Raw genomic sequence first — 25,202 nt, 5'->3', positions numbered from 1 at the left:
AATTCATAATTATTACAAGGAATAAATGAGATAGTGCATGTGAAAATGTGCAGTAAGTTTAAATATATGCATAAATTTAATGGATTACTGTTCTTTGATATAAAGTATACTTAATAAATTCTGAGAGGTTTTCGAACCTCTTACTTTATACCACCTATCTGTCCTTCTAATTCTCTCTCTAGAATGTAGAAATTTGCTTACATTTAAATACTGGGATTGGTAATAAAAATGCACATTACTGGGAATTTCTTTCCTCAGCTACCTGTCCCAGCATTCCTTTGAAGCAAATATTATTGAATCCCAATTATGTATAAGGTATAATATTAGGTACTGGAGATATACCTATGAAAAAAAGCCCTGTCCCCCAAACTTCAGTCATCTTTTGAAAAACACACAAACAACAGCTTAATACAATATAATGTTATAACAGAGAAATGCAAAGGATGCCATAGGATCTCCGAAGAGGGGTGCCTGACCCAGTCAAGGGGAGAAGAGTACACAGGAAGGGGTTCCTAGTGAAGGTAATGCCCAAATGAGGAGCAGGAATTTACTGGACAGAGTAATCCAAAATTCTAATCCAACTGCCCAACTGGTTAGGGACCATAGTTTCAGACCCTGCCTGGATGAACGTGATTTCTACCAATGCTCCCAGCTTCATTGCCCATGATATGTATCCATTCATTTCTCCCCAACACTAAACTGAACTACGTGAGATTTCTTAAACAGAGCATATTTCTTAAATACAGCATCCTGTGCCTTTGCTTCTGCTGCTCACTCCACCTGGAGTGCTCTTGCCTCTTTTATTTCTAATCAGTGTCTAATAAACACCCAAGCATGACTTCAGAGTCTAGTAGGAGTTGCTTTTCTAGGATATCTTCCCTGATTCACACAGGTACAAATAATCACCCTTCCCTTTCTTCTGTCATTTTTTCCTGGTTCATACACTATAATTATTTTTCTATCAATTTACATATGTCTGCTTTATTATACCATATGCTCCTAGAGCACAGGGACCATTCCTTATTCATTCAGACAAAAGGAATAGACATATGGCCAGGAGAATGCAGAATACATGTTACATTCAGGAAGCAAAGTAATTCAATGTGGTTGGAGCAAAAGTAGCATTGTGATCTTGTACAGCTTATTACAGAATTAGATTTTATCCTGAAGTTGGATTTGAAAAAGAAGTGTGGTATGATCAGGTTTGTTTCTTTAGAAGGATCTGCCAGATGGCATAGGCTGCAAAGAGAGAGAGGGAGACTAATAAGAAAGCTACTCCAGTAATCCAGGGTAACAGTGGTGAGGATCTTAACTAAGACAGTCATGATGAAGAATCAGGAATACTTAGAAGGGATCATTAGGAAGTAAACTAGAGCAGTGCTTTTCAAATTTTCCTGTGCATTAGAATTACCTGGAGATCTTTGAAAAACCCTGATGCCTGGGCCTAACTACATACAAATTATCCTAGAATCCTTAGGGTTATTTTTTTTCCTTACTCTTCAGGGGATTTCAATGCTTAGCCAAGTCAAAGAACCAGTGGACTAGAGAGTACTTGGTGAATAACTGGGTGTAGGTGATGAGAGAGAAAGGAAGAAAGGAAATCTAGTTTCCTAACTTGGGATGAAAGGGTGGAGTATATTTAACATGAAATGAACAAATTCAGGGCAGAGTTTGATCTTGAGCAAATTGAATCTAGGGGGTAGAAGGCAGTTGGACATGTTGTTCTTGAACTTAGGAGAAAGATATAGGTTGGAGGTATACACTTTATAACTTTTCTACATACGGATATGATCTGAAATTGTTGTGAATGTGATATCCAAGGAAATCTGTATGAAGTGATACCAAGAGGACCATGAGTAGACCCTGGGGACATCAACATGTAAAAGGTGGTCAGAGGTAGAAGAGCCTGAGAAGGAACAATGAAAATGAAAGTAACAAAAAGAGGTACCTCCAAAGCTCATATGGAAGAGGGTTTCAGTAAGCTGGAGATAGCTCACTGTCTAAGTGCTGAAGAGAGTTCCAGTAAAGATTCGGGCTGAAAAGTATCTGATATATTTGCCAAGGTCACTGATGACCTTGGGGAGATGACTTCCTAGACAGAATAGGGACAGAAACTAGATAAAATATTTAAAGAAGTGATCAAAAGGAGAGGAAAAAGCAGCCATTACTACAGTTTCCGAATAGTATGCAGTGTTTTATTTTTTTCCTGTTTTAGTGGAAAATGTCTGATTTTCTATGGAAACTATGTGCATATTGTTTAACTTGCAATATGACTTTTCTATGTTAGGAATAGTTGTGTAAACAGCACATTTGTTAGTCCCAAAATAAACAAAGAAAATGATGAATTTTTAAACAATATAAAAAGACAACTTTAAGAATATTATTCTCATCTGCAAACATCAAATAAGCAATAACCATATAAAATATGAGGAAAGTTTCACTGTTAATGTGCTATTCTCAATGTGTACATTTAAGGAAAATTGTACCAATCTCACTTCCACTTTATTTCTACTACAGTACAAAGAGCATTTAAAATTTGAATGTTGTACAGTTAATTAATATTTAATAAACGTATTTTCTTGGTTTAAATGTCTTTGAAAATCACATGTCCCATGCTATTTTTCCTCCTTGATATAATCCCAGTAGTGTTAGGGATAATTTTGTTAAATTGTTTGACAAAACCTAACTCAGCTACTTGTAATTTACAGTTGTTCACCTTTGTCACTTTTCAGTTTTTCCCTACTAAAAAATTTAAGTTGTCTTGCAGCTGAATTGTTGACTGAATTTCCAATGTAGTTCATAATATAGTTACAGAATACCAAAACAGTGTTGCTGACATGTGTTTTAAGCATACACTTTAAGTTAAAGGGAATTTGGGAATATAGCCAGCTTGTAACCAATTAGATGTTTTAAGTTGTTCTTCACCTTAATTTCTAATGTACAAACTTTATGGTAAATCAGTTTGAAAAAAAATGCTAAATAAAATCATTTTTGTTTTTCCATAAAGGAAATGTAATTTTAAAAAATAATTTAATCATGAATTTTGATTCTTTCATTTAAAAGTTAGGGATGATGACAATAGAAGCCATTTAACACTGTTTTTTTGTTTTGTTTTGTTTTGTTTTGTTTTGTTTTGTTGTTTGGAATAAGTTCTGTCAGCACAAAGGCTGACCCAGGGCTTGAACTCATGAACCGTGAGATTATGACCTGAGCCAAAGTTGGACGCTTAACAACTGAGCCTCCCAGGTGCACCTCTCCCTCATATTTCTAAGCCTCTGTCCCCCATTCTTTCATGTCGGAAGACCTCATCTACTACTTAAGAAAAATGTGCATACCAGAAAGGATAATTTTACCTTTTTCACACCAAGTCTATAAATGCAATTGCATCCATACCTATTTTTTCTCTCTCTACTCTTCTCTTCCACCCAATTAAACTGGAAACAGTACCTCTGCTCCTATCAAAGTTTACTTCTACTTATGCGAAAGATTCGTCATCACCTCTTGCCTTCTCAATAGCTTTTTCCTCCTTTCCAGATTATTTCCACCAGCATAAAAAAATACTCAAATATGGCCCATTAAGAAAAAACATCTCTCCCTAGACCTCCCATAATCATTTATGTGCTGCCCCATTTATCTTTTAGCTAAGCTCACCAAAACCTTGGGAGAGATTTGTGTGTCACTTCTCTCCACTTCTGTATATTCTATTCACTCAGACTATTCCAGTCTGACTACTGTCCTTGCTGCTTTACTGAAACCATTTTTTGTAAAGGTTACCAATGGTTGCTGTATTGCCAAACCTCATGGACAATTCTGTATTCTCTTACACAAACCCTTAGTTGTATTCACCAGAGTGGATTGGTCTTTACTTTCTGGAACACTTTCCTCTCTTAGCATTTGTGACCTCACATTCTCAGATGGCATCCCAGGCCCTTCCTTTTTCTGTATTTTATTCTCTTCCCTTTGAAGTCACCTATCCAGGTGGCTTTAAATACTATTATATTTCAAAGTTTCTAATATGTACGCCTTCATCTCTAACCTCTTTAGTGAGTTCTAGACTCATGTATACAGTGACGTGGTTTATGTTCTCATTAATGAGAGAGGCTTAATAGACATTTTATGTGTAAGATATGAAAACGGAACCTCTTAGTACCTCCCCCCACCCCACACTAGTTATTTGACTAGGCCTTGTTGCATCTCAGTAAACTGTCTACATTCCACTTAGTAGCTCAAGCCAATAATCTAGGGATCAGCCTCAATCTCTCCTTTTCTCTCATCTCCTGAATCTAACTACTGACCAGTCTTGTTGGTTCTAGCTCAGAACTGTCCACTTCACTGAATCCCCATGGGTAATATGCAAGCCACATTATTTCAATCTAACTGGACTCTGCTTTCATCCTGAAACACCTTCATTCCCTTCCCTATAAATTAGTGAAACACATCTTTTTAAAATGCAGATCAGATTATTTTATCACCCTCCTTTAAACCTTTCACTAGTCTCCATTGCACCTATAATAAAACCCAATTCCCACAGGGATCGGCTCATAGAGATATGGCCACTGACTGTTTGTCTCATTTTCTCTTAAATTCGTCTTGCCCTATCATGAAACTCCATCCACATGGCCTTCTCTTTTTCTTAAATATGTCATGCTCATTCCCACCTCAGTGTCTTTGCACATGTATTTTCTTCTACTTAGAATGCCAGTTGTCTTCCAGTTCCCCATCCCATTCTTCAGTGCAAGGGGCCTTCTTATCTATCATGTCTCAACTCACACAGCCTTTTACTGACCATCATCTGATGGAGGCACTGTGCACCCCACTGATTCTCCATTACTGTCCTCTATTATGCCTTTCTAACAATAATCTTGATGTGTAAATAGTCCTAATAATTTTTTTAACTTGTTATAATTTTCTCTCCCTAAAATGTAAGCTACAGGAAGGCAAGGACTTCTTTCATTTTTTAAATCACTTCTGAGTTAGAACAGTTACTGGTACATAGTATGTGCTCAAGAAATATCAGTTGGGGGTACCTAGGTGGCTCTGTCATTTAGGCATCTGACTTTGCCTCAGGTCATCTCATGGTTTGTAGGTTTGAACCCTGCATCAGGCTTTGCAGTAACAGTGAGGAGCCTGCTTAGGATTCTCTTTCTCTCCCTCTCTCTCTCTGCCCCTTGCTTTCTCTCTCCCTCTCTCTCTCTCTCTCTCTCTCTCTCTCTCTCTGTCTCTCTCTCTCTCTCTCAAAATAAATAAATAAACTTAAAGAAAAATAAATATTAGTAGAGTGTTCAATGGAAAAGACTCTAAGTCAATGTCTTAAACTCCTTTCTATGTCATTTGGTAGCAAGCACACAGTACATGCTCAATTTACTTATTAATGGACTGACATTGACTCTCCCACTAGCCTGTGTGTCATAAAATGTAGGATGTAGTTCAAACACTACATAGCATTTGGCTATGTATAAATTTGCCTATGTATAAAATTATCCAATGATTTTTAAAATATGAGTTATAAAAATGGAGCACTAGAAATGGCCTAATTTAAGTGAAATATAGGCAAAAGTTACCCTGGCTTTAAGAAAATGTTTCACTGAATATTTATTTCTAGTAATATAGCATGATGTTTCACAATATAAAATATCCATCAATTCTCTTTTTTCATGGGAAGAAAACAAAGCCCTGTCCTTTCTTGCTTGCCTAAAAACCAAGCACACTAAAATACGGAAAGGCTTTCTAATCATCAAAGAAAGATTAAATTATGCCCAGTGTCCTTTTAATGTTAATATCTTTTAGCCAGACTCTTTGAAAAATCCTAATATGTTTTAATAAAGAATAAAATGATTTTTGGGTCATTTTTATTCCCCTGAAGTAGAATGTCATCACATATTTTCCCAAAATATCAGTTGGTTTTAGATTAAGAATATTTAGACTATGAAGACAATTTGGCATTTTAAAAATAATGTAGATTTTTTTCCCTTACATTTACTTGACTGTTAAAAAATTGCTTAGGAAGTTATTTCAAAAGTGCCAATTTCAGTTTTAAATGTAATAATTGTCAAGACTCTAAGTGAAAGATATCAGGATACAACTTGAATTTTCTTAAGATAAAGTGGTGTTAGTTCACACATACAGATGTGTTAGTGGTACACCTAGCTTAAAAGTGGCTAGCATAGGTCTCTTCCCATTACACATTTTCTACTTCCCTGTCTCTGCTTTATTTTTCCCTAGCATAACTAGCTTTGGGTGGAGGTGGCAAGATCGGTTAAGTGAAGAGTAAGTTGGGGGTCACCAGCAGCTCTCAACACACTTCATTCCAGTTTAGGGACCAATGAGAAAAAGAATTGTTATCTTCCCAGCTCCAGTGCAGGAATTCCACAGGAATAGAGTGGCTGATTGCTATGATCAGCCCTGTTAGAGATACTTTTTGTTTTTTGGGCAAGAACGTAGAGTCTGTTTCAGAAAGTGAGGAAAGAAGAACAAGGTAGTGCTTGACTGCTTAGAGCACACACACAAAAATCTACCTCTTCTTAACATAATGTTTCTCTCCCACCTGTGGTCACCCTTCCCCAGTGACAGCCCATGCCAAATTATACCAAGTCACTGCATCCCCAGGCATTTGGTGGCACCAGGGCTCTTGATGTTCAGGACAATTATCTGGGTAATATTTATTTCTCTCCATCAAGCCCAACCATGGCTTCTCATGATCCTCAGGACCTATAGGGCAAAAATGACTTTAACCAACCCCAACACAATCAATATATATTTGAAGCAATAACAGCTTTGTCAAAATTAAAATGGCCATTTAGTAAAGTGGAACCAGGTTAGACACTAGTTGAGAGCATAACTAGTCAATGCTAGTAAACATGGTTATTTACTAGTCATTTACTAGTCAGTGCTGGTAAACATTATTTTCCTGGCAGCAGATTTCTTTGGTCAGGCTATCTGCTTAGCTGAGTCCTGCCCACTATAAGGGTCTTCCCTGTTGTCCTCCACGGCTGCCTAGGAGGGCCATGGGAGAGGAGGATGTTGTGCTGATTTAGCACCTGCTTCATATTTCTATAGGAATGTGAACCTGAGGATTACTTTTCATAATTAGAGGCATGTTTGGCTTTTGTTTTTTGGGTTTTTTTTTTTGCTTGTCTTGATTTAAATAATAAAACTCCCTAAAAACCTTAGTATACTGTTTATTACTTTCACCATAGAAGCACTCGTATCTAATGCTAAAATCTGTTTTTCATTTTGAACTTTGGATCTCACCCTGCCTTTAAAGTTTTAGCAACAAGCCTGGGGGCTCTGCCCATTTCCAAACTCTTTTTATTAACTGTTTTGTTTTTAAAATTTGGGGTTTTTTTTTCTTACCTTGAAGCCACCGAGGACAATAGGAATCTGTCTGACCTGCGCCCATTTGATTTTCCTTTTAGATGGGCTCCTTTTTTTTCATGCAGAGGATACTCACCAGGAGGTATTAGTCTCGTCCTAGAAGATCAGGTGTACACTGTGGTATTTCTCACTGGTTAGTTTTCAAAATAGGGAGGGGGGCAGAATATAGCTGATCTTAGATCACGTGAAAAGGGCAGAAAAAGCATCTCTTACTGAAGGTTCATAAGTTATGCTGGTGATCCTTTTTTAGCTAGCAAATGGGCAAGCATGGAATGTGACTTTTCCCTTTCTTTTAGCCCTAGAGAAAAGGCCATGTGTCATTCTTAACATTTGTTTCTCCAAATTCTTAAAAGCTGCATTCTCACTGCACACAAATGTTGACTCCTGAACTCACCCCAAAATAATTAGGCATTCTTAACTTTTCTCTTCTGTTCATCATTTACTTTCTTCCTTTTGTTCTCTCTCTAAAGAGGAATCAATCTTATTTCTCATCATTGTCCCACCTTTATCTGATTCAAACTCTCAGATCTTCTGATCCCTGTTTCTCAATTGCTCTGTCTAGTTCACAAGTTCTGTGTATTTTAACATCTGACCCTTTTTTCTATCACCAAGACCAACACCCAGATCAGCCTTGCTCACTCTTCACTCTGACTCATGATAATTATTTGCCAACACTTTTCATCTGTTGTTTATTTTTTCCCTTCTCTGACTCAAGATACTCATTTCTGCTTAATCTTAAAGGGATAAACTGATAGCGGCACCTGGGTGGCTCAGTCTGTTAAGCATCCGACTTCAGCTCAGGTGATGATCTCATGGTTCATGGGTTCAAGCCCCACACTGGGCTCCGTGCTGACAGCTCGGAGCCTGGGGCCTGCTTCAGATTCTGTGTCTCTCTCTCTGTCCCTCCTCCACTGCAGCTCTTGTTCTCTCTCTCAAAATAAACAAGCAAACATTTTAAAAAACAAATAAAAAAAAGGAAGAGCTGATAAAGCAACTCCCTGCTCCTAAACTTTTGGTGACCTCATTCATTTATTCACTCAGTCTTATTGTGTGCCAAACACCATGCTGATTATTGTAGGTGAAATGATGAATGATACAGAGCAGGCCCAGCTCCCATGGAGATTATAGTCTATCAGGAGAGAAAAAAAATTAACCCAGCGTTACAGTCAGGCTTGTTGTCTCCGTGGTTTTCATGGTGTATGATCCCAACTTATTTTCTGTTTCTGTCAATGTTGAAAGCATTTACAACATATATTTGTTTTGTTTTGTTTTGTTTTCTAGACATACATAAGAAAGCTGAGTGTGGTGAGAGCATAGTTAGTGGTTTTAGTGGACTCTTCCTCTAGATTCTGCAACTTTAGGCTTGGCACAAACTCTTTGTGGTTCAATCTCAGTCTTTAAATGTTAATAATAAAAAAACTAATGACATGTATTGAATGCTTGCTTTGGGCCAGCAAAATCTAGTGGTTAAAAGCACAGATTCCCAGTCAAACTGCCTGGGTCTGAGTCCTGGCTCTGCTCCCTCTTATCTGTGCTACTTGTGCATCTCAGTACTTCAGCATCTTCTATAAAATGGGGAAAATAGCGTTGGGAACAATTAATTAAGTGAATGAAGTAAAAACCATTTAAACAGTACCTACAGCATCATAAGAGCTATGTAAGTTTTAGCAACTTCCATTATTTCTTTCCTAAGTAAGTCATACTATTATCCATGTTTAACCAGTGAAGAAACTAAATAACTTGCCTGGGGCTACACAGTCAGTGATAGAGTCAGAGTTCTAATGTGGATATTCTGGCTTCAGAGCAGATATTAGTAGCTATCATTCTATGTACCCTCTATTATAGGATTATTGTAAATAGTCAAATAATCAGCATTTAACAAAGTTTAAACTTATAGTGCACTGTGAATATGTAAGGTATTATTATCCATGCTGTAATAAGATATGATTGAAGAAAACACTAATTTATTTCTTTTCTGTATCTTGAAACTTTTAGCTACAGCAGAAATTATATTAATAAACATTTCTATGTCATTGTGTGATATAGACAACCCTCTCACATGCACAAATGTATGTAAGTCCCACTATCACTTTCTGAGGTGGACAAAGTCCACATTGTTCTCTCCATTTTAAAAATAAGAATGTGGACGACCAGAAAAGTTAAGTAACTTACATTAAGAATTCAGAGGTAGTAAATGAGAAAATCTCTAACATAAGTCCGAAGCCCAGAATCTCATTCTTTGCCTCACTGTAAGACTCTGTTGTTTTTTAATAATTTTTCTTTCAGTGGATCAAAACTAATTTTTAGACTATAGTTTACCATTGTAAACATATGTATGTAAATATCAATATACCCTTGTGTACAAAAGCATAACCATTTGAACTGACATTCTTTCCCTCTTTTCGTTTTAAAGATTGTGATTGCTAGCATCATGTGCAGTTACAGCAAAAATGACTGGATGGAGCTCTCCAAAATGGCTGAGGTAATGATTTCTTTAGTATATATTTATTTTATTTCTCCTCTTCCATTTTTATTAGTTTTAAATAAAGAGCTGCCATGAAAAATAACACAGTAGAAGTAAAATTGAATGGAAAATGGTAACTTAAAACATTTCTATTATAATTTGTTTACCCTGTGTTTTCATTAAAATGATGGAAATGTAAATTTAAAAGGAATCTATTCTATGAAAGTGGTCCCTTGGATTTCACACAGTACCTAAAAAATCCTTTATTCTTTGAATCCATATACTCTTTATTTGCATATTAAGCAAACTGTATATTATGATGGATGCCATGATAAAATTTAATTCTACCTTTGAGAGTGTAACAGGATCTTACCTTGCCTTTAGGCAAACTAGTTTGACAGCGAGAAGAAATTTTGAATATAAAACTCTTGAATATTTAAAATATAAAAGGTTCGTTTAATACTATTCTAGTTTGAATACAGACATGCATAAAATGGTAGGACAGAATGCTCCTGAATTGAACACTAGTCAGCAGGTTTTCTATAATATAAATTGAATCTTGCACAAATGCAAACAACTAACCATGTGCCTCCAATTTGTATTTCAAATAGAAAAATACATACTTAAAATTGTATACTTATGTCCGTCATGCTGTCATGAAAAATAATCTAGATAGCTTCAGCTGGGGTTTCTTGAAAACCTCTCAGAAATGTAGAAGGCTAAATCTAACAACGCTTATATACTAATGACTGTACATTATAAAATATTATAAAGCCTTCTATCGTGTTCAAAAATTGTACATTTTATTTGGATATCTTAAAACTGCGAGGGAAAAATTACTTCTGGGACTTAAAGGGGTGAAATTAAACATGATCAGTAATTGGTTTCGTGATCTTTAGTGCTGGGTCCACTTTATACGTGTATTTACCTAATTGACCATGAAATCTTCCACAGAACCTGTGCTTGGCATGTGCTTTGCCAATTTTAAGCTGACTATGATGAATGGCTTTATCACGCTGCTTGCTTCTCTGCCTTTCTGTAGAATAAAATACTTTAAAATAAATATATTCTTCAGTAATGAGCATTAACTTTTAAATAAACAAATTTTACTTTTAAAAAGTCCAAAGCCTTCCTATTAGTAACATACCAACCAAGTTAAAGATATTTTTCACATTTCTCACATTCTGTATCTATTTATTTAATTGCAGTTTTATTTAATATCATAAGTACTCATAGCAAAAAAAAAAAAAAAGGACAGCAAAAACAAAGGAAAGGAAGGAAGAGAGGATAAAAAGAAGAGAAAAAAATTAGAAAGAAAAAGTTATGCTTTCCATTGGGTCAAACCAGTCTATAGAATCTCTCCCCAGGAAAGCTATCTACATAACAAGAAGGTCAATCTATAGATGCTGTCAATTAAAAAAAAAATCTTTTCTATAATCTTAAAATATGGACCGTCCCAGGGCATATCGCATGAAGGAGCTATCCCCTGGAGGGGACATCCCCCTGGAGGGCCGCATTAGGCAGCATGATTCATCATAGCTCATTGATAGGTACCCAATAACGCTTTGTAGAGTCAGTTTTGTTTTTATGAATTCATGCTTCAAAAGAGATTAAAACAGATTTTCTTTTTTTTTACAGTAGAAGATCCCACATTCAAACAAACAAACAAACAAAAAAAACCCATTCAAACCAAACTTACTATACCACTTACAGTGTACATTTCTTTGGGGGGTGTTGATAATGGGAGGTAAGAAATCTGAACTATCACACCAGCTGTTCTAGCACGAGTTTTAAGTTCAGCAGATGACTTAATGTGATGATGAATATACTTTAAATTCATGAAGTTCCTCTCCTTATAGTACATTAATTTTCGAATTACGCAATAGGGAACCAAGGAAATCTGTTATGAGCTCTTTACTATTATATCTGAAAACAGAAATGACACGTGTGTAACAGCAGGACAGATCAACTTGTACAAGAACATGAAAAAGCAAAGAGTGAGAAACTGTGTCAGAATGAAAATTTGCACGAGGAAAGATCATTATTATTTGTTTCACCAGAGGCTACAACTGTGTTTTCCTATTCTATTTTTTTAACTTTATTTATTTATTTATTTATTTAGAGAGACAGAGAGAGAGAGCAAGTGGGGGAGGGGCAGAGAGAGAGAGAGACAGAATCTGAAGCAGGCTGTGTGCTGTCAGGGCAAAGCCTGATGCAGGGCTTGAACTCACAAACTGTGAGATCATGACCTGAGCCGAGATCAAGAGTAGGATGCTTAACCAACTGAGCCACCCAGGTGCCCCAGTATTTTACTATTCTAAATAAACATTTAAGACCATATGGATGGTTAAAAAAAATAGAACCTAGGTACATTCTTAAAATATGCTGAATTCAACTAAATGACATTTTTAAAAATTAATATATATCCAGTATATCATCTTTACCATGTACATATTTTTTATTTTATTTTTTTAATGTTTATTTATTTTTGAGAGAGAGAGAATGGGGGAGGGGCAGAGAGAGAGAGGGAGACACAGAATCTGAAGCAGGCTCCAGGCTCTGAACTGTCAGCACAGAGCCCAACATGGAGCTCTAACTCATGAACTGTGAGATCATGACCTGAGCTGAAGTCGACTTCTTAACCAACTGAGCCACCCAGGCACCCCTACCATGTACATACTTTTTAAATATATTCTTTTAAGTTCATTTGTTTATTTTGAGAGAGAGAAAGCAAGCATGTGTGTGTAGGGAAGGGGTAGAGAGAGGGAAAGAGAGAATCCCAAGCAGGCTTTGTGCTGTCAGCACAGAACCCTATGCAGAGCTTGATTGTACAAACTGCGAGATCATGGCCTGAGCCAAAGTCAAGAGTCAGACACTTAACCGACTAAGCCACCCATGTGGTCCTATCATGTGCATATTTTTTTTAGAAAACTTTATTTCCTCCTAGAAATAGAACCATACTGAACCAAACCTTCCTTTTCAGTTTAACCCAAGAATGCACATGCTTTTATTGTCATCTTTTATGCATTCTTCAACCTGGTTTGAATTTGTTGTTTTGTGAACACCATAGAAAAGAAGCAGCCTTTAGAAAAGTTTTCACAGTTTGGTGTCAAATCAGTAGCATTGTTAGGGTCTGCTCAAGTTTTCTGTATCTGATCACAGCCTTTCCTACTTTTCTGGGACATGGATAACCTACTCCAATTCCATGCAAAGGAAGATCTATGGAACACCTACTATGTGCAAAGTCTCTTGCCAGCCAAAACAGAGGTGAATAAGATATAGCACCCATCATACTAGAAAGATACCCCAGTCAGAAAGATCAGAAATACACCAAACTGAACCATATGGAACGCTGACAATATCAGGTCTTAAACAGATCTTGAACTGATTTTAATAGATCTTGAATCCATTTCTTTCTTAATGCGTATTAGCTTAGAAAACAGAGCCTGGGTCAAAGGTAATGTGAAGATGCTTAATGAAGGATACAAGCCCAGAGCAGGAAGGGTGGGAGCAAAAGGGAAATTAGATAGGAAGAAGGGAAAGCAGATCCTGTGTGGTACATTCCAGGCTGGCTCCCACTTCACAAGGAAATGGAGCTAATTGCTCTGTCCTGTGGGATGGAGAGTGCTTTGTGAAATCATCCTGCCTCACAACAGTTCAGAGGAGAAGGGTGAGAGATGTACCTACTGGTTCCTTTCTGTCTACTGTCTCTCACTGGTCAAATTTCACACCCGGGGTTCTGCCTTCCTCTGCACTCCTGGGTTGTGTATCCTGCCCACTTTAGGGCAGCTGCCAATAAGGAAGCCAAATCCCACAGCATGTTGTGAGACATTTCTTGTTTCTTGTTTGATGTGTCTTGTGAGATGTTGTGACATCTAAACCCAGAGCCTAGGAAAAAGCTAGAGCCTCTTGGTCAGGTGTGCACATGGGTACTTCTGGGGCTGTCACTTTGATAGATACAGTGGCAGCTGTGGCAAAGCCCAGCTCCCATGCTGAGGGAGCTGTGAGAACTGGCAGGGGTAGCAGTTGTGAGAACAGCATCAGGGACTGAGGTCTCTTCTCAAGCTAGTGGCAAAAGCTTGAGTGGCAAGTAAGGCCATCAGATTTGAACCAGCAGATAAATTGAATATGGCTCAATATGCATTGCTACCACCCTAATCCAAGTTTATGAGACAGCTTGCCCTCAGGCAATCCGAAACCTTCCCATTCTCCTTCTTAAGATGCAAAATCCTTACCTTAACCTGTAAGCCCCCCCACCATGTTCTGGACCCTGCCTGCTTCCCCAGCATCATCCTCAGTTTGGTATCCACATCCCAGCACCTGCTGGTCTCCTCTTACTCCTCCGACACACTCTGAACTGACGACTTTTGCTATTCCCTTGGCCTGGAACATTCTCTCTTACTCATACAATGCTCTCTTGTTCTCAACTCTGAGTCCCCTGACTGGTAGGTTAAACCCTCTGCCTAACTCCTAAGATCCTGTCTTCAGAAGCCAGTTTACCATAAAACTAATGAAACATATGCTTCAGGGCTTACTTGCCCAAGTTTACTTCTAAACCCCTGTACCTAATTTTGGATTTGTAATTTTTACTTATTTTTTTTTCTTAATGAAGTTTCCCTGATGTGTTTACGCTTCAGGCTCCCCAAAATCTAGGTGTACTTCTGCCTGTGCTTTTCCTTTGTGGCATTTAATACAGTGGTAATCACAGTGGTGTCATTCGCTCATTAACCTCTGTCCTGCTTATTACACAGCAAGCTCCTGGGGGTGGAGATTCCTGGCTGGTTCACCACTTAATCTCCAATCCCAAGCACAGGGCTTTGCCCACCCGTGGTTATCCCTCAAATATTTGTTGAAGCAAAATAGGGATACAGAGCTGGTATACTGACATGTGACAAACAAAGAGCAAACAATTACAGAATAAATGGGAAGAGTGGCACTTTATTTGGCACCAATGAACTTGAGGTGATTAAGATACAAAGTAGAAAGTTTTAAGCCAGGGACCTGATGAGGGATTGCCAAAGTTCTGACCACGATTGGTAGGATGTCACCTACTGAGAAAGGTCCAGGGAAAATGCTCAGGTGTCAAGACCAGGTGGCCACACTATTCCTAGCAGGGAGTCCAAACAAACTACGGAAAAGCTGGGTTCTTACCATTTTTTTTAACCTGAATTTGGGCTAGCAGTGTGTCGTTAAACTAAATAGATGTTAGAATTAGGAGATCTCAAATAGGCTGGGGCAGAAAGCAAAGGTGAACCATAGAAATGTGTAGGAGCAGGTGGATATGTCTGTGAAGAGTGATCTTTAGCACACTGAATGCAGTCAGGAAAGGTGGACGCCAGCTTGCAGACAAGAGACAGTCACTGACTTAGTGTCCAGTAAGGCCCAAGCCAGTTCAGTGTTTACCTGTACCAAATCCACTTAAAAGTAGTTTAAGATCCTGGAGAACTTATGCCTCCAGTTTTGAACAGATTAGACTAGATGACAGTGTTGATACATACGAAGTCAACAATGGGCATTGTATTTTCTTTTAAGAGATGAAATTAAGAGAAAATTCAAGAAGTGTACCTTTCATCCCCCCAAAGAAACACCATCCTCACCCTGCTTGGGCTCTGATGCTTTTTGCCAGCCCCACCACCCATGGAAGCCTTTCCTTCCCACTTGGGCTCTGATATACTACATCAAACCACCCTCCACATGGACATCCGTCTCATTGTTCTTGGGCTCTGATAAGCCACACTGGGCTCTCCTGGATCCTTCTAAATCCTCTAGGTCAGCTACCTTGCTCTGTCCCACCCAATGACTTTAAAACTACATCAATCAGGAGGGAAGGGAGGGGTAAGAAAGGGAGAAGAGGAAGAAGTTTGTATCTGATTTTGTTGTATATACTGTGCAAAGATTTATGTTTTTGCTACTCTGGTTTCTCTGAGAGTTTTTATAAAGTGATTCAGAGAATTTTAGAAACTACACTGCTCCCACTATTCTGATAATTACTTACAATATTTTTTTTCTTTTCTTCCCCCTCCCCACGAAGTGTAGATAGTTACTTTAAATCCTTTTACAAGTCAAGACTGGAGAAGGGCAAGTTGGAGATTCTAATTGGATGCCTGGATGATGGATGGATGGATAGATGAATATATGGATGGATAGACAGACAAAGAAACAGATAGATAGACAGCAATTGCTTACCCTTGCATAATATTTACTATAGTCCAGGCACTGTTTTAACTCATTCACTTTTATTAAATTTATATATATCTTCCAAAAGCAACCTATGAGTTACTTCCATTGCTTTCCATTTTTTTGTAGATGAGGAAACTGAAGCAAAAGATAGTTAAATAATATGCCCAAGACTATAGATATAGTATATAGTAAAAGTGGGATTCGAACCCACGAAATCTGCCTCCAGAGTTTAGGCTATTAACATATACATTCTACTTCATGTAAATAAATGGGTGATAAGCAGATAATGTATGAAATTAGAAACAGCAAATTTTCTATGTCATGGCCTTCACTAGATTACTTTATTGTGTAATCATTTAGGTTAGGTAGCATAAACTCTGGGCTAAATGAGTAAACCGAAATGCTTGTAACTAACAAGAGTCAGAATGCAAGCCCAGTTTCAGTTAATTTAACATTTCATGCTAATTCAGCAATTAAGGCTTTTTGAATGCATATAGTTGCTTGGAAATGGAATTAACTGCCTTTTAAGGGGGTGTACATCCTGTGACAAGAATATTCAAGCAGAGGCCAAATGAATGTTCCCTGTCTCTTGGTGTCACCTTGAGAAGGATTATCTCAGTTTTGAGATAATCAAAGGCCTTTTCAGATGTGTTTGGTGGGTCAATGTTTGTATTTGTGTATAATACTGGGGAAATCTTTATTAATTAGTCACTGAAAAGCCTTTAAATTGGACAGGTGGTTTTACAAGATTTTAATTTTACTTCAAGTTTAGAAGCCTTAAGGATGTTAAATGTTACATCTTCTTAACCCACTGTATCAGCTCCAGCCTTGGAATTAATGATTTCTAATAAGTTATGATAGTGAGTAAAAACATAGGCTCTGGACTCAAACACTTGGTTTTACAAGATTAGAGATATTAAGCAAGTCACTTGAACTCTTTGTAACCTCTGCTTTATCATTTGTAAAATGGGGCTAATGATATATCTCATGAGAAAGAGCCTAGTAAAGTATCTGGCATATTGCAAGTAAGTACTCAATGAATATTAGTTATTATCATCTAATTGTAACCTTAGCTTTCACTTACAATTTAGGAAATATGTATAATGTAAATATATACAAATACCACCTAAAGTTTATCTAATCCAAAATGTTGTGGAACTGATTTGCTATTAATTGCTGCATTTCAACTAAATAAAGAAGTCTAAAGGAACTATTTGAAATAACTAAGACGAAGAAAAATGCAATACTGTATATAATTGCAATGCACAATCTTTTAATTAAGCTGGTAATTCCCACATGGCATGATTTTGAGATAGGTCCTATTATCTACAGTTAATACTTGAGTAGATGGGGACAAAGATCAACTGACTTCCTAAAGTATCCCCGATTCCTTAGCAAACCTAGTATTAGAACTCAGAATTTAGGCTGTGCTTTGTTCATGCTCATCACCAAACCAGCAGGAAAAAAAAAAACAGTATGATTCATGGTAATTTTCAGATAATATGAAGCATTTTAAAACTGAATTAGGGAATCAGAAACCATAATGAAACAGTATTAGAAAACAAGCTGAATGATCAAATGAACTTTCACAAATGTGTAAAAGAAAGAGCAGATTCACTCATGAACAAAGGTGGTTAAGAAGGTTGACCAAGAAATGGCTAGCTAGAATTCTTCAGTTTGTTGAGGTCCTAGTTACAATTTTCAAAGCAGAAAAAAATAGGCTAAAGTCTTGAACAATTAGGAAGAAAAGTGAGCCCTTGAAGAAACAGCTAGGTCTGTTGATACACTTAGAAAGTAGTGAACTGTATTTTTAAAGCCTTTGCATGATGTAATAGACATGCTATAATGTTATGGAAACTGACTCAAGCTTCTAGTTGACCTAGTTGTGGTGTTGGAGAAATTCTAGAAGTTAGGTAAAATAATATGTAAACTTGAATAGTTTATCCCCCATCCCTCAAATTACCATATTAAACTATTTAAAAAAGTGTTTTGCTTGTTCTTAGAATTTTTTACAGAAGACTTCTCAAGAATTCTACGATTCTTCAAGTAGTCTAAGAACACTATGAGGGAACTATTGTGTTCATTTTCACAGGACCCATTTTGTATACTCATGAATTAATGAGTTAAATTGGAATCCTATTTAATTATTAAAGACAAAACTATCTGCACTTCATGTTTCTTATCATGGACTTATTTTCAATACAATACAATTGATTTTCAGTTAAAAACATTTAAATTTTTACTTGTATGCATCCCCGGTAGCCTACTGTATTTTTCTTTGCACTGCTACTTCCTGGACCAAGTATCCAGAATTAGTAAGACTTGTTTCTATAAAAGTAAAAGCTGTGTAGGGAAGAATAAATGTGACGTCAAACAGACCTGAGTTAAAATCTCTGCTGTGTCACTTAATATATGAGGCTTGTCATTAACTCCCCTGTGTTTCAGTTTCCTTGTCTGTGAATTTGGTGTCCTGCTAATCCAAGGATTATGAGAATTAAAGACACCGAATATAAAGCACATAGAACAGTGAGTGTCCTCTTATAAGCACTTAAAAAATATTTGCTGTTGCTATTATTGCTGTTGTTACAGAAATTCTAATTTGAGAGTCAGAATATACCTCACAAGATAGCTATAATGCAGAAAACAGAAGAGTTTAAATTTGACAAATGTGACCTATGTTATGAATGGTGAAAGCACATCGGGACGCAAATAAAGCTTTGCCTTTTCTTTCATTTTCCTTCCCCGTTGTAAAGGCTTCTGGAGCAGATGCCCTGGAGTTAAATTTATCATGTCCACATGGCATGGGAGAAAGAGGAATGGGCCTGGCCTGCGGGCAGGTAAGGACCTCAACAGCTGCCTTCACGTATTTCTGTGTGACAGAATAGCCCCCTGTCTAGGTAGTAACTGTACCTTAGGCAAGAAGATGTGTGGATCAGATGACTGGTTTGAGACTTCCAGGTCTGCATTGTTTAAATATTTAGTGCTTAAAAAGTGGAAAATGAGGGAAACTGAAATTACAGCAACTGTTTAGTTTTATTGAGGAAAATATCACATTATGTGCTTGACAGGAAGCAATATCATAACAAATAGTTTTTAAAAGCACTGAAGCAGAATTAGCTGATTTCAGATGCAGTGTTCTTTATTCATTCCTGATGCTGATCCAGTTTCCCTGGAGCAATATACTGTACAAAATGCATTGTTCGTAGTGATTTTGTAGTAAATGGGGCACAGCACAAATTGCATTTTACATTTTTTAGCATATGATCATTATTCCCTAACTGTGTTTTGGGAGTTGCAAAAGGACTTTGATGCTATTTTTATTTTGGGATACAATAAATGGAAACTTCATGCTAAAATACTTTCAAAAACCTAATGAATAAAATGTGGAAATATATGTTAATATGTAGAAAATACCACATTTTTATGTAACTAGATACAGTGTTGTATGTTAAGGAGCAAGGTAAAAGCTTAATGCTAAAAAGGTGAGTGTTTTGCATCTAATTTGGCCTTTAAGCCCAGAGGGAAATGGTGTGAATTAAATAATATGCAATGTTGTCATTTATGACAAATTTTCTAGTCCTGGAAAGTTTACTTTTGTCTTTACATCTGGCACAGGGCCTTGTACATAGTAGGTGCTCAATTCTTTTTTTTTTTTTTTTTCCAAATCCTTGGATTATTTGAATTTAACTTAGAGGCCAGAGGCCCTTAATTTGGAAGGGCAAAAATTTCTGCCTATTCAAATGAACCTAGGTTGCTATTTTCATATTAGCATTCAGGAAGGATTTTAAAGTACCTTGTAAATATTTAATTAACATTCGGAATAGATTTGTGACTTAGGAAGAAACCATTCTCTTGCAGCAGCAGGAGAGGAGGGTCTAGTCAAATGTTTTTCAAGTATATCCTGTGTTCCATTCACAACAGGTTACCCAGAAGATCAGTCAGTGTGGCTACAGAATTAGTACAGGAAAAATATCATTATATTAAGTCATGACTTCTGTGAGGCAATGATTGGGTGACAGTTAGCGTGTCAAGATGTGTAACTTGGTTGAAATGAGGGAGGCTTTTAAAAAGGACACCTGGAACAGGGCCTGAGGTAGTCAAGGTTCTTTATCCATCCCTTCCACAGTTTCTGAATTTTTTTAGTTACATGGAGAAGAACAGCTATGGAAAATTTAAATCTGTTGACTAATGTTTTAAAGGACGGTATGTTTTAATATATATTTCTTGCTACAGAAACGGCAATTATTTTGAAAATGTTGCCCAACCTTGTGCTTAATTTTTAGAGTGGGCTTTTGCTCTGTGAACACATCTGAACTTACCCAGCTGTTAAGTGTCTTAGGTGTATCCTCTCCAGTGAGTTATTTAGACACATAAATTTTTGCACAGCCTTTGACTGAATGAGGATGCCAAGCGTTAAAATTTTGCAGAGTTAATATTAAGATTTCTAAAACTCTTGGAAAACATGTTCCAAAAACCATGACACCTTAGGCTGAAGGAAACTTGGGAACATTGCCATTTCACTTGTTAATTATAATCTCTAAAACGAAGCCAGTTCTTCCTATTAGCCACATTTAGAAATTTTCTTTTGAATTATATTCTTTTTGTATCATATCATTAAAAAATACAACTAATTTAATTATTTCTGATCCAATATATTTTAAATGGTTGCTCTGCCTCGGGACACATGAAAGTTCGATATTTTTTTTTTTTTTAATTTTTTTTTTTTTTCAACGTTTTTTATTTATTTTTGGGACAGAGAGAGACAGAGCATGAACAGGGGAGGGGCAGAGAGAGAGGGAGACACAGAATCGGAAACAGGCTCCAGGCTCCGAGCCATCAGGCCAGAGCCTGACGCGGGGCTCGAACTCACGGACCGCGAGATCGTGACCTGGCTGAAGTCGGACGCTTAACCGACTGCGCCACCCAGGCGCCCCGAAAGTTCGATATTTTAAATGGAGGGAAGGAAGAATATTAGTGCATTAAAAAAACTTTACTGTGACTCTTTAGGGTGGGCACAAGCATGTCTAGAGCTTATTCATGTTTTCCTTTATTTCCTTTTCTTTTTCTTTCTCTAACTCCTGTTCCTATTGCCTCTTCCTTTCTCTTTGAGATTCCTGGTCTTGAACACTTGTAAGTTGGTGGGATGGGAAATTTGTACTCAGTGTTGGGGAACTGAGAAGCTGTTCTAATTTCTCTTCCCCATAGTAGCGTGATCCTGCATTCCGTTCCATCTTTTGGAAGCTCTGTGTGTGCAAAACACAGAGCTGTGTGCATTGCTAGAGTCTGATAAGTGTTTGCTTCATGAATGAAACAAGCTGACATTAGTTCCATGCCTAGAATATTTATCTATTGGAAAGACTCTATTGCACTTTTTCCACTTCTGGTGTTTCCAGAAATCATAATTTTAGCCCCTTAAGAAGAGACAGAGTATCAGTATAGTACATTTTCCTTTCTAAACATATTTTTCTTCCATTGTCTCATATATTTTCTCACAAGTATGCAATAAGTGAAAAACACTGCCTTTGTGTCTAAGTGATTTTATATTAACTATGTATGTATATATTTAAACATATACCTATATTTTAAACTCTTTATAAATGTTCCTATAAGTGACTAAATATTGTGAAATTTTTGAACAGAGAAGGCTATAACCTCTACTCCACAACATACAAAAATCATATTTATTAATGGAATTTGTGGAAATAAAAAAAAATCTCAAACTGACCTTGGGAATTTGAATTGTATATTCCCTGCAAAGTGAAACTTCATATGAAATCCTAAACACTTAACGCTTGCTGTGTGTTTAAAGGCAGTCTCATTCTTTATTCTTTCTGTCAACAACCTCCATTACCTTGATCAAGCCACTCACTCCTCTGAAACATCAGCTCCCATCTCTAAACTATGGGGTTTGAACCAGATGATCTCCAACTGCCTTCCAGCTTTACTATTCTGTGAACACTAACATTGTAGGTAGCAGGTGAATATGTTATTTTTAAACTACCCATAAAAGCATTGATAAAACAAAAAACAATAAAGAAATAAATGAACGCATATTATAGTGTTCTTTTTAAAACCAATTTAACATTTTCCCTGGCCTGCCTAAAAGTCACTGTGTTACATATGCGATTCTTAATTATATTTACATTGATCAGTGCTGCTCAGATTTTGGTATATTTTCCTGTATTTGATGAATGAATATCTAAGTAGCCTTTGTTTTAAAAAGCTCTGGCTTAATAATACTTTGTAATTTGTACTTGTGGCTAAAATAGAACCCTTGGTCTTTGTACCCTGTATGTCAGCCTGTGATCTTCTATCACATTTTCCATTTTAGTAAATGGAACCCCCCAATAACATTAATGCTCAAGCAAAAGTGAAAACATGCTCCCGCTTTGGTTGTATGTACTCCAAAGAGTCAGAGTTATATTACAAACATGAAAAAATATTTTCAGCTTTCTTCTTCTCCTCACCATAACCCTCTGAATAGGTTGAGTTTGTATTCCATTGTACAGCAAGAACAACAAGAGTAAAATAAACACAAAAACAAAACAACAACAAAAAACTGAAGCCTCCAGGCTTCCCAGGTCACAAATCTGGTCAGTGGTTGCCAAGGCCTGAGCTTTGATTAGCATATAAGCCTGAAATAGGCAAGTCGCCAAGAGCAATTCCTAGTAAATTGGTATTCCAGTGTCAGCATTAAATATTATTAATATTAACTGAAAGCTCAATGCAGGACTAAGTTACCTCTAAAGTCTTTATAGTTCTAAATTCCCATTTCTCTAAATATATGAAAACAGAAGCAAACCTGAATCTACTATTTAAATGTTGCATCTCCCAGGAGTAAGGGAGCCTCCCTGATGTCTTAACATTCAGATTTAAAGCTGTCTATGTGCAGTCTGGGTAAACTAATTTCCTGTGCCAGCATATTACTTTATAAATATAATGGTACTCTAATAAATTCTATAAAATGTAGATAAAATGGCATCTCTTTGAGGTCTTCACCTTTTCCTAAATACAAAGTGTTCTTATGGCATTGGGTGAATACCCCTCTTTTGTCCTTGAATAATTATATTGAGTATTTTTAATTCCATCCTACAGAACCTTCTAATGTAAATTCAGACAAGAGCTGAAGAAATGTGAATAGCTTTCTGTTGTTGTTTATTTTGTTTCTGTAATCGTTACCAACATTTGAAAAATAGGTGGATTTGAGAGAAACATTCTGTTACTTCTCTTGAAGTAAGATATGGCCACAGATGGCCTGCATGGCCATGCAGCAACGAGGATTGCTCTCCTTTACTGCTCTCTTTTAACACTGTATGTGGTTCATGTAAATAGCAGCAAACATTTCACCAAGGATAGGTGTTCGTTCCCAAACATGGGTTTGATCAGTATGTGCTTCTCCAGTTCAACCTTTAAATATCAAAACCAACCCTTCCCAAGATGTTTGCTTATCTTCTGTGTTCCTGACATTGAACAGTCTCTAAGCTGCCTTCTTTAGCCAGAGGTACCTTTAATTCTTAGGCCCTCCATCAGCTATCAAAAGAAGAAACAGTTGATGGGGGTTGTGGATAGAAGGCATGGGATAAGATGCCTTGCCTTCCTACCTTCCTATTTTATCTTCCACAAGGCAAAAAGGAAGAGCAAAAGGCATCATGCTTCACAGGACTTCTCAGTACTAGTTGTATGGTCCTCTTGAAATGATTTTCTCCTGCCATCAGAAAACGCTAATTTATAAAGCTTTTTCTTGGGTTATTTTTCACATGAGCCATTTACTTCTTTGCCTTCTTTGTGTCAATGATGTGACATAGTAAAGCACAGACTTCTAGAACTGAGAGGAACCCTAAAGATTTTCCAGTATGACCCCATTATTTATAGGAAAATATTGGGGCCTGGGAAGATACATAATTTGCCTTTTCCTGAGGTAACCAAACTAGCAGGGCCCAGGGCCTTTGGTGCCCTTGTCACTGACCCACGTCTGGTGTTCTGTCCAGTATTTCATATGGGTCATTTGGGTGTATCCAAATCTCTAGTTAAACTGAATAAGCCCGTATAGTGCCCTGGGAACTCCTGACTCCGTACCTTTCTGCATACTATTATTTTCTCTGCCTGGAATTCATATCTTTTCAACTGAAATTATCTAAATAGAAATCACCTGTCTAATTCTATTTTAAGTGACATCTAATCTATTAACTGAATATATCTTCTCAGTCAACTAAGGTTTCCAAGAGAAAGAAAAAAGAATATATTATATGTGAACAGGTTTATTTTTTTTTATTTTTTTTAATATATGAAATTTATTGTCAAATTGGTTTCCATACAACACCCAGTGCTCATCCCAAAAGGTGCCCTCCTCAATACCCATCACCCACCCTCCCCTCCCTCCCACCCCCCATCAACCCTCAGTTTGTTCTCAGTTTTTAACAGTCTCTTATGCTTTGGCTCTCTCCCACTCTAACCTCTTTCTTTTTTTTTTTTTTTCCTTCCCCTCCCCCATGGGTTTCTGTTACGTTTCTCAGGATCCACATAAGAGTGAAACCATATGGTATCTGTCTTTCTCTGTATGGCTTATGTGAACAGGTTTAAAGGTGGAAACTAGATGCATACTCTCATTTGAATCTGTGCTAACCTAGAGATTGAATCCCCGTTAATGAATTTGAATTTCTTTACCCAATAATTCTAAGAGGTTACAAAGATGGTATTTCCCTGGCCCTTATAGGATTCCCATTTTTCAGTCGTTTGAATGTCTTCCTTGGAGGTGTGATTGCTAAATAGTGCACACCTATTTCAATAATGACTCCTTTGGACAGAAAAGTCCAAAATGATAGTATAATTAGAGGGAAGACCACTGTAGCTTCACAGTTAAAGTAATGTTCTTAATAAAGATGGCAACGCCATTGTCATTACCTGCTACTTCTTGTTATCTCACAGCTCCCTCCATTTATTTACACACATCTTCTGCCTAGAATTTCTAAACACGAAATGTTTAATTCAAACAGTCTTAACATTAATTTTATCGTCAGGAAATAGATATGCAGTCCTGCTTTCATGCTGATTTAGCTAAGTAAGAGCAAACAGATTTAAAAGTGGCAAATCTTAAAATGTTTACTGATGTTAAATAATTATTGACTTAAATTAAGATCACCCAAACAATACTTTGATATTTCCCTCATGATATGTTCTATGTCCA

At 36.9% G+C, this 25,202-nt stretch overlaps 1 protein-coding gene across 1 annotated transcript in view; it reads left to right on the top strand.

Annotated features, from left to right (window-relative positions):
• Positions 1–25,202, top strand: part of DPYD (dihydropyrimidine dehydrogenase) — an 851,480-nt gene that overhangs the window by 561,282 nt on the left and 264,996 nt on the right. Inside the window, exons 15-16 of the mRNA XM_042997970.1 lie at positions 9,788–9,856; positions 18,772–18,855. Of these exons, the coding sequence (XP_042853904.1) occupies positions 9,788–9,856; positions 18,772–18,855 (153 nt within the window). The remainder of the gene's footprint in view (positions 1–9,787; positions 9,857–18,771; positions 18,856–25,202) is intronic.

This window comes from Panthera tigris, chromosome C1 (assembly GCF_018350195.1).
Source record: "Panthera tigris isolate Pti1 chromosome C1, P.tigris_Pti1_mat1.1, whole genome shotgun sequence".
In the NCBI taxonomy this organism is placed as follows: domain Eukaryota; kingdom Metazoa; phylum Chordata; class Mammalia; order Carnivora; family Felidae; genus Panthera; species Panthera tigris.
This window is presented reverse-complemented; position numbering and strand designations above follow the sequence as displayed.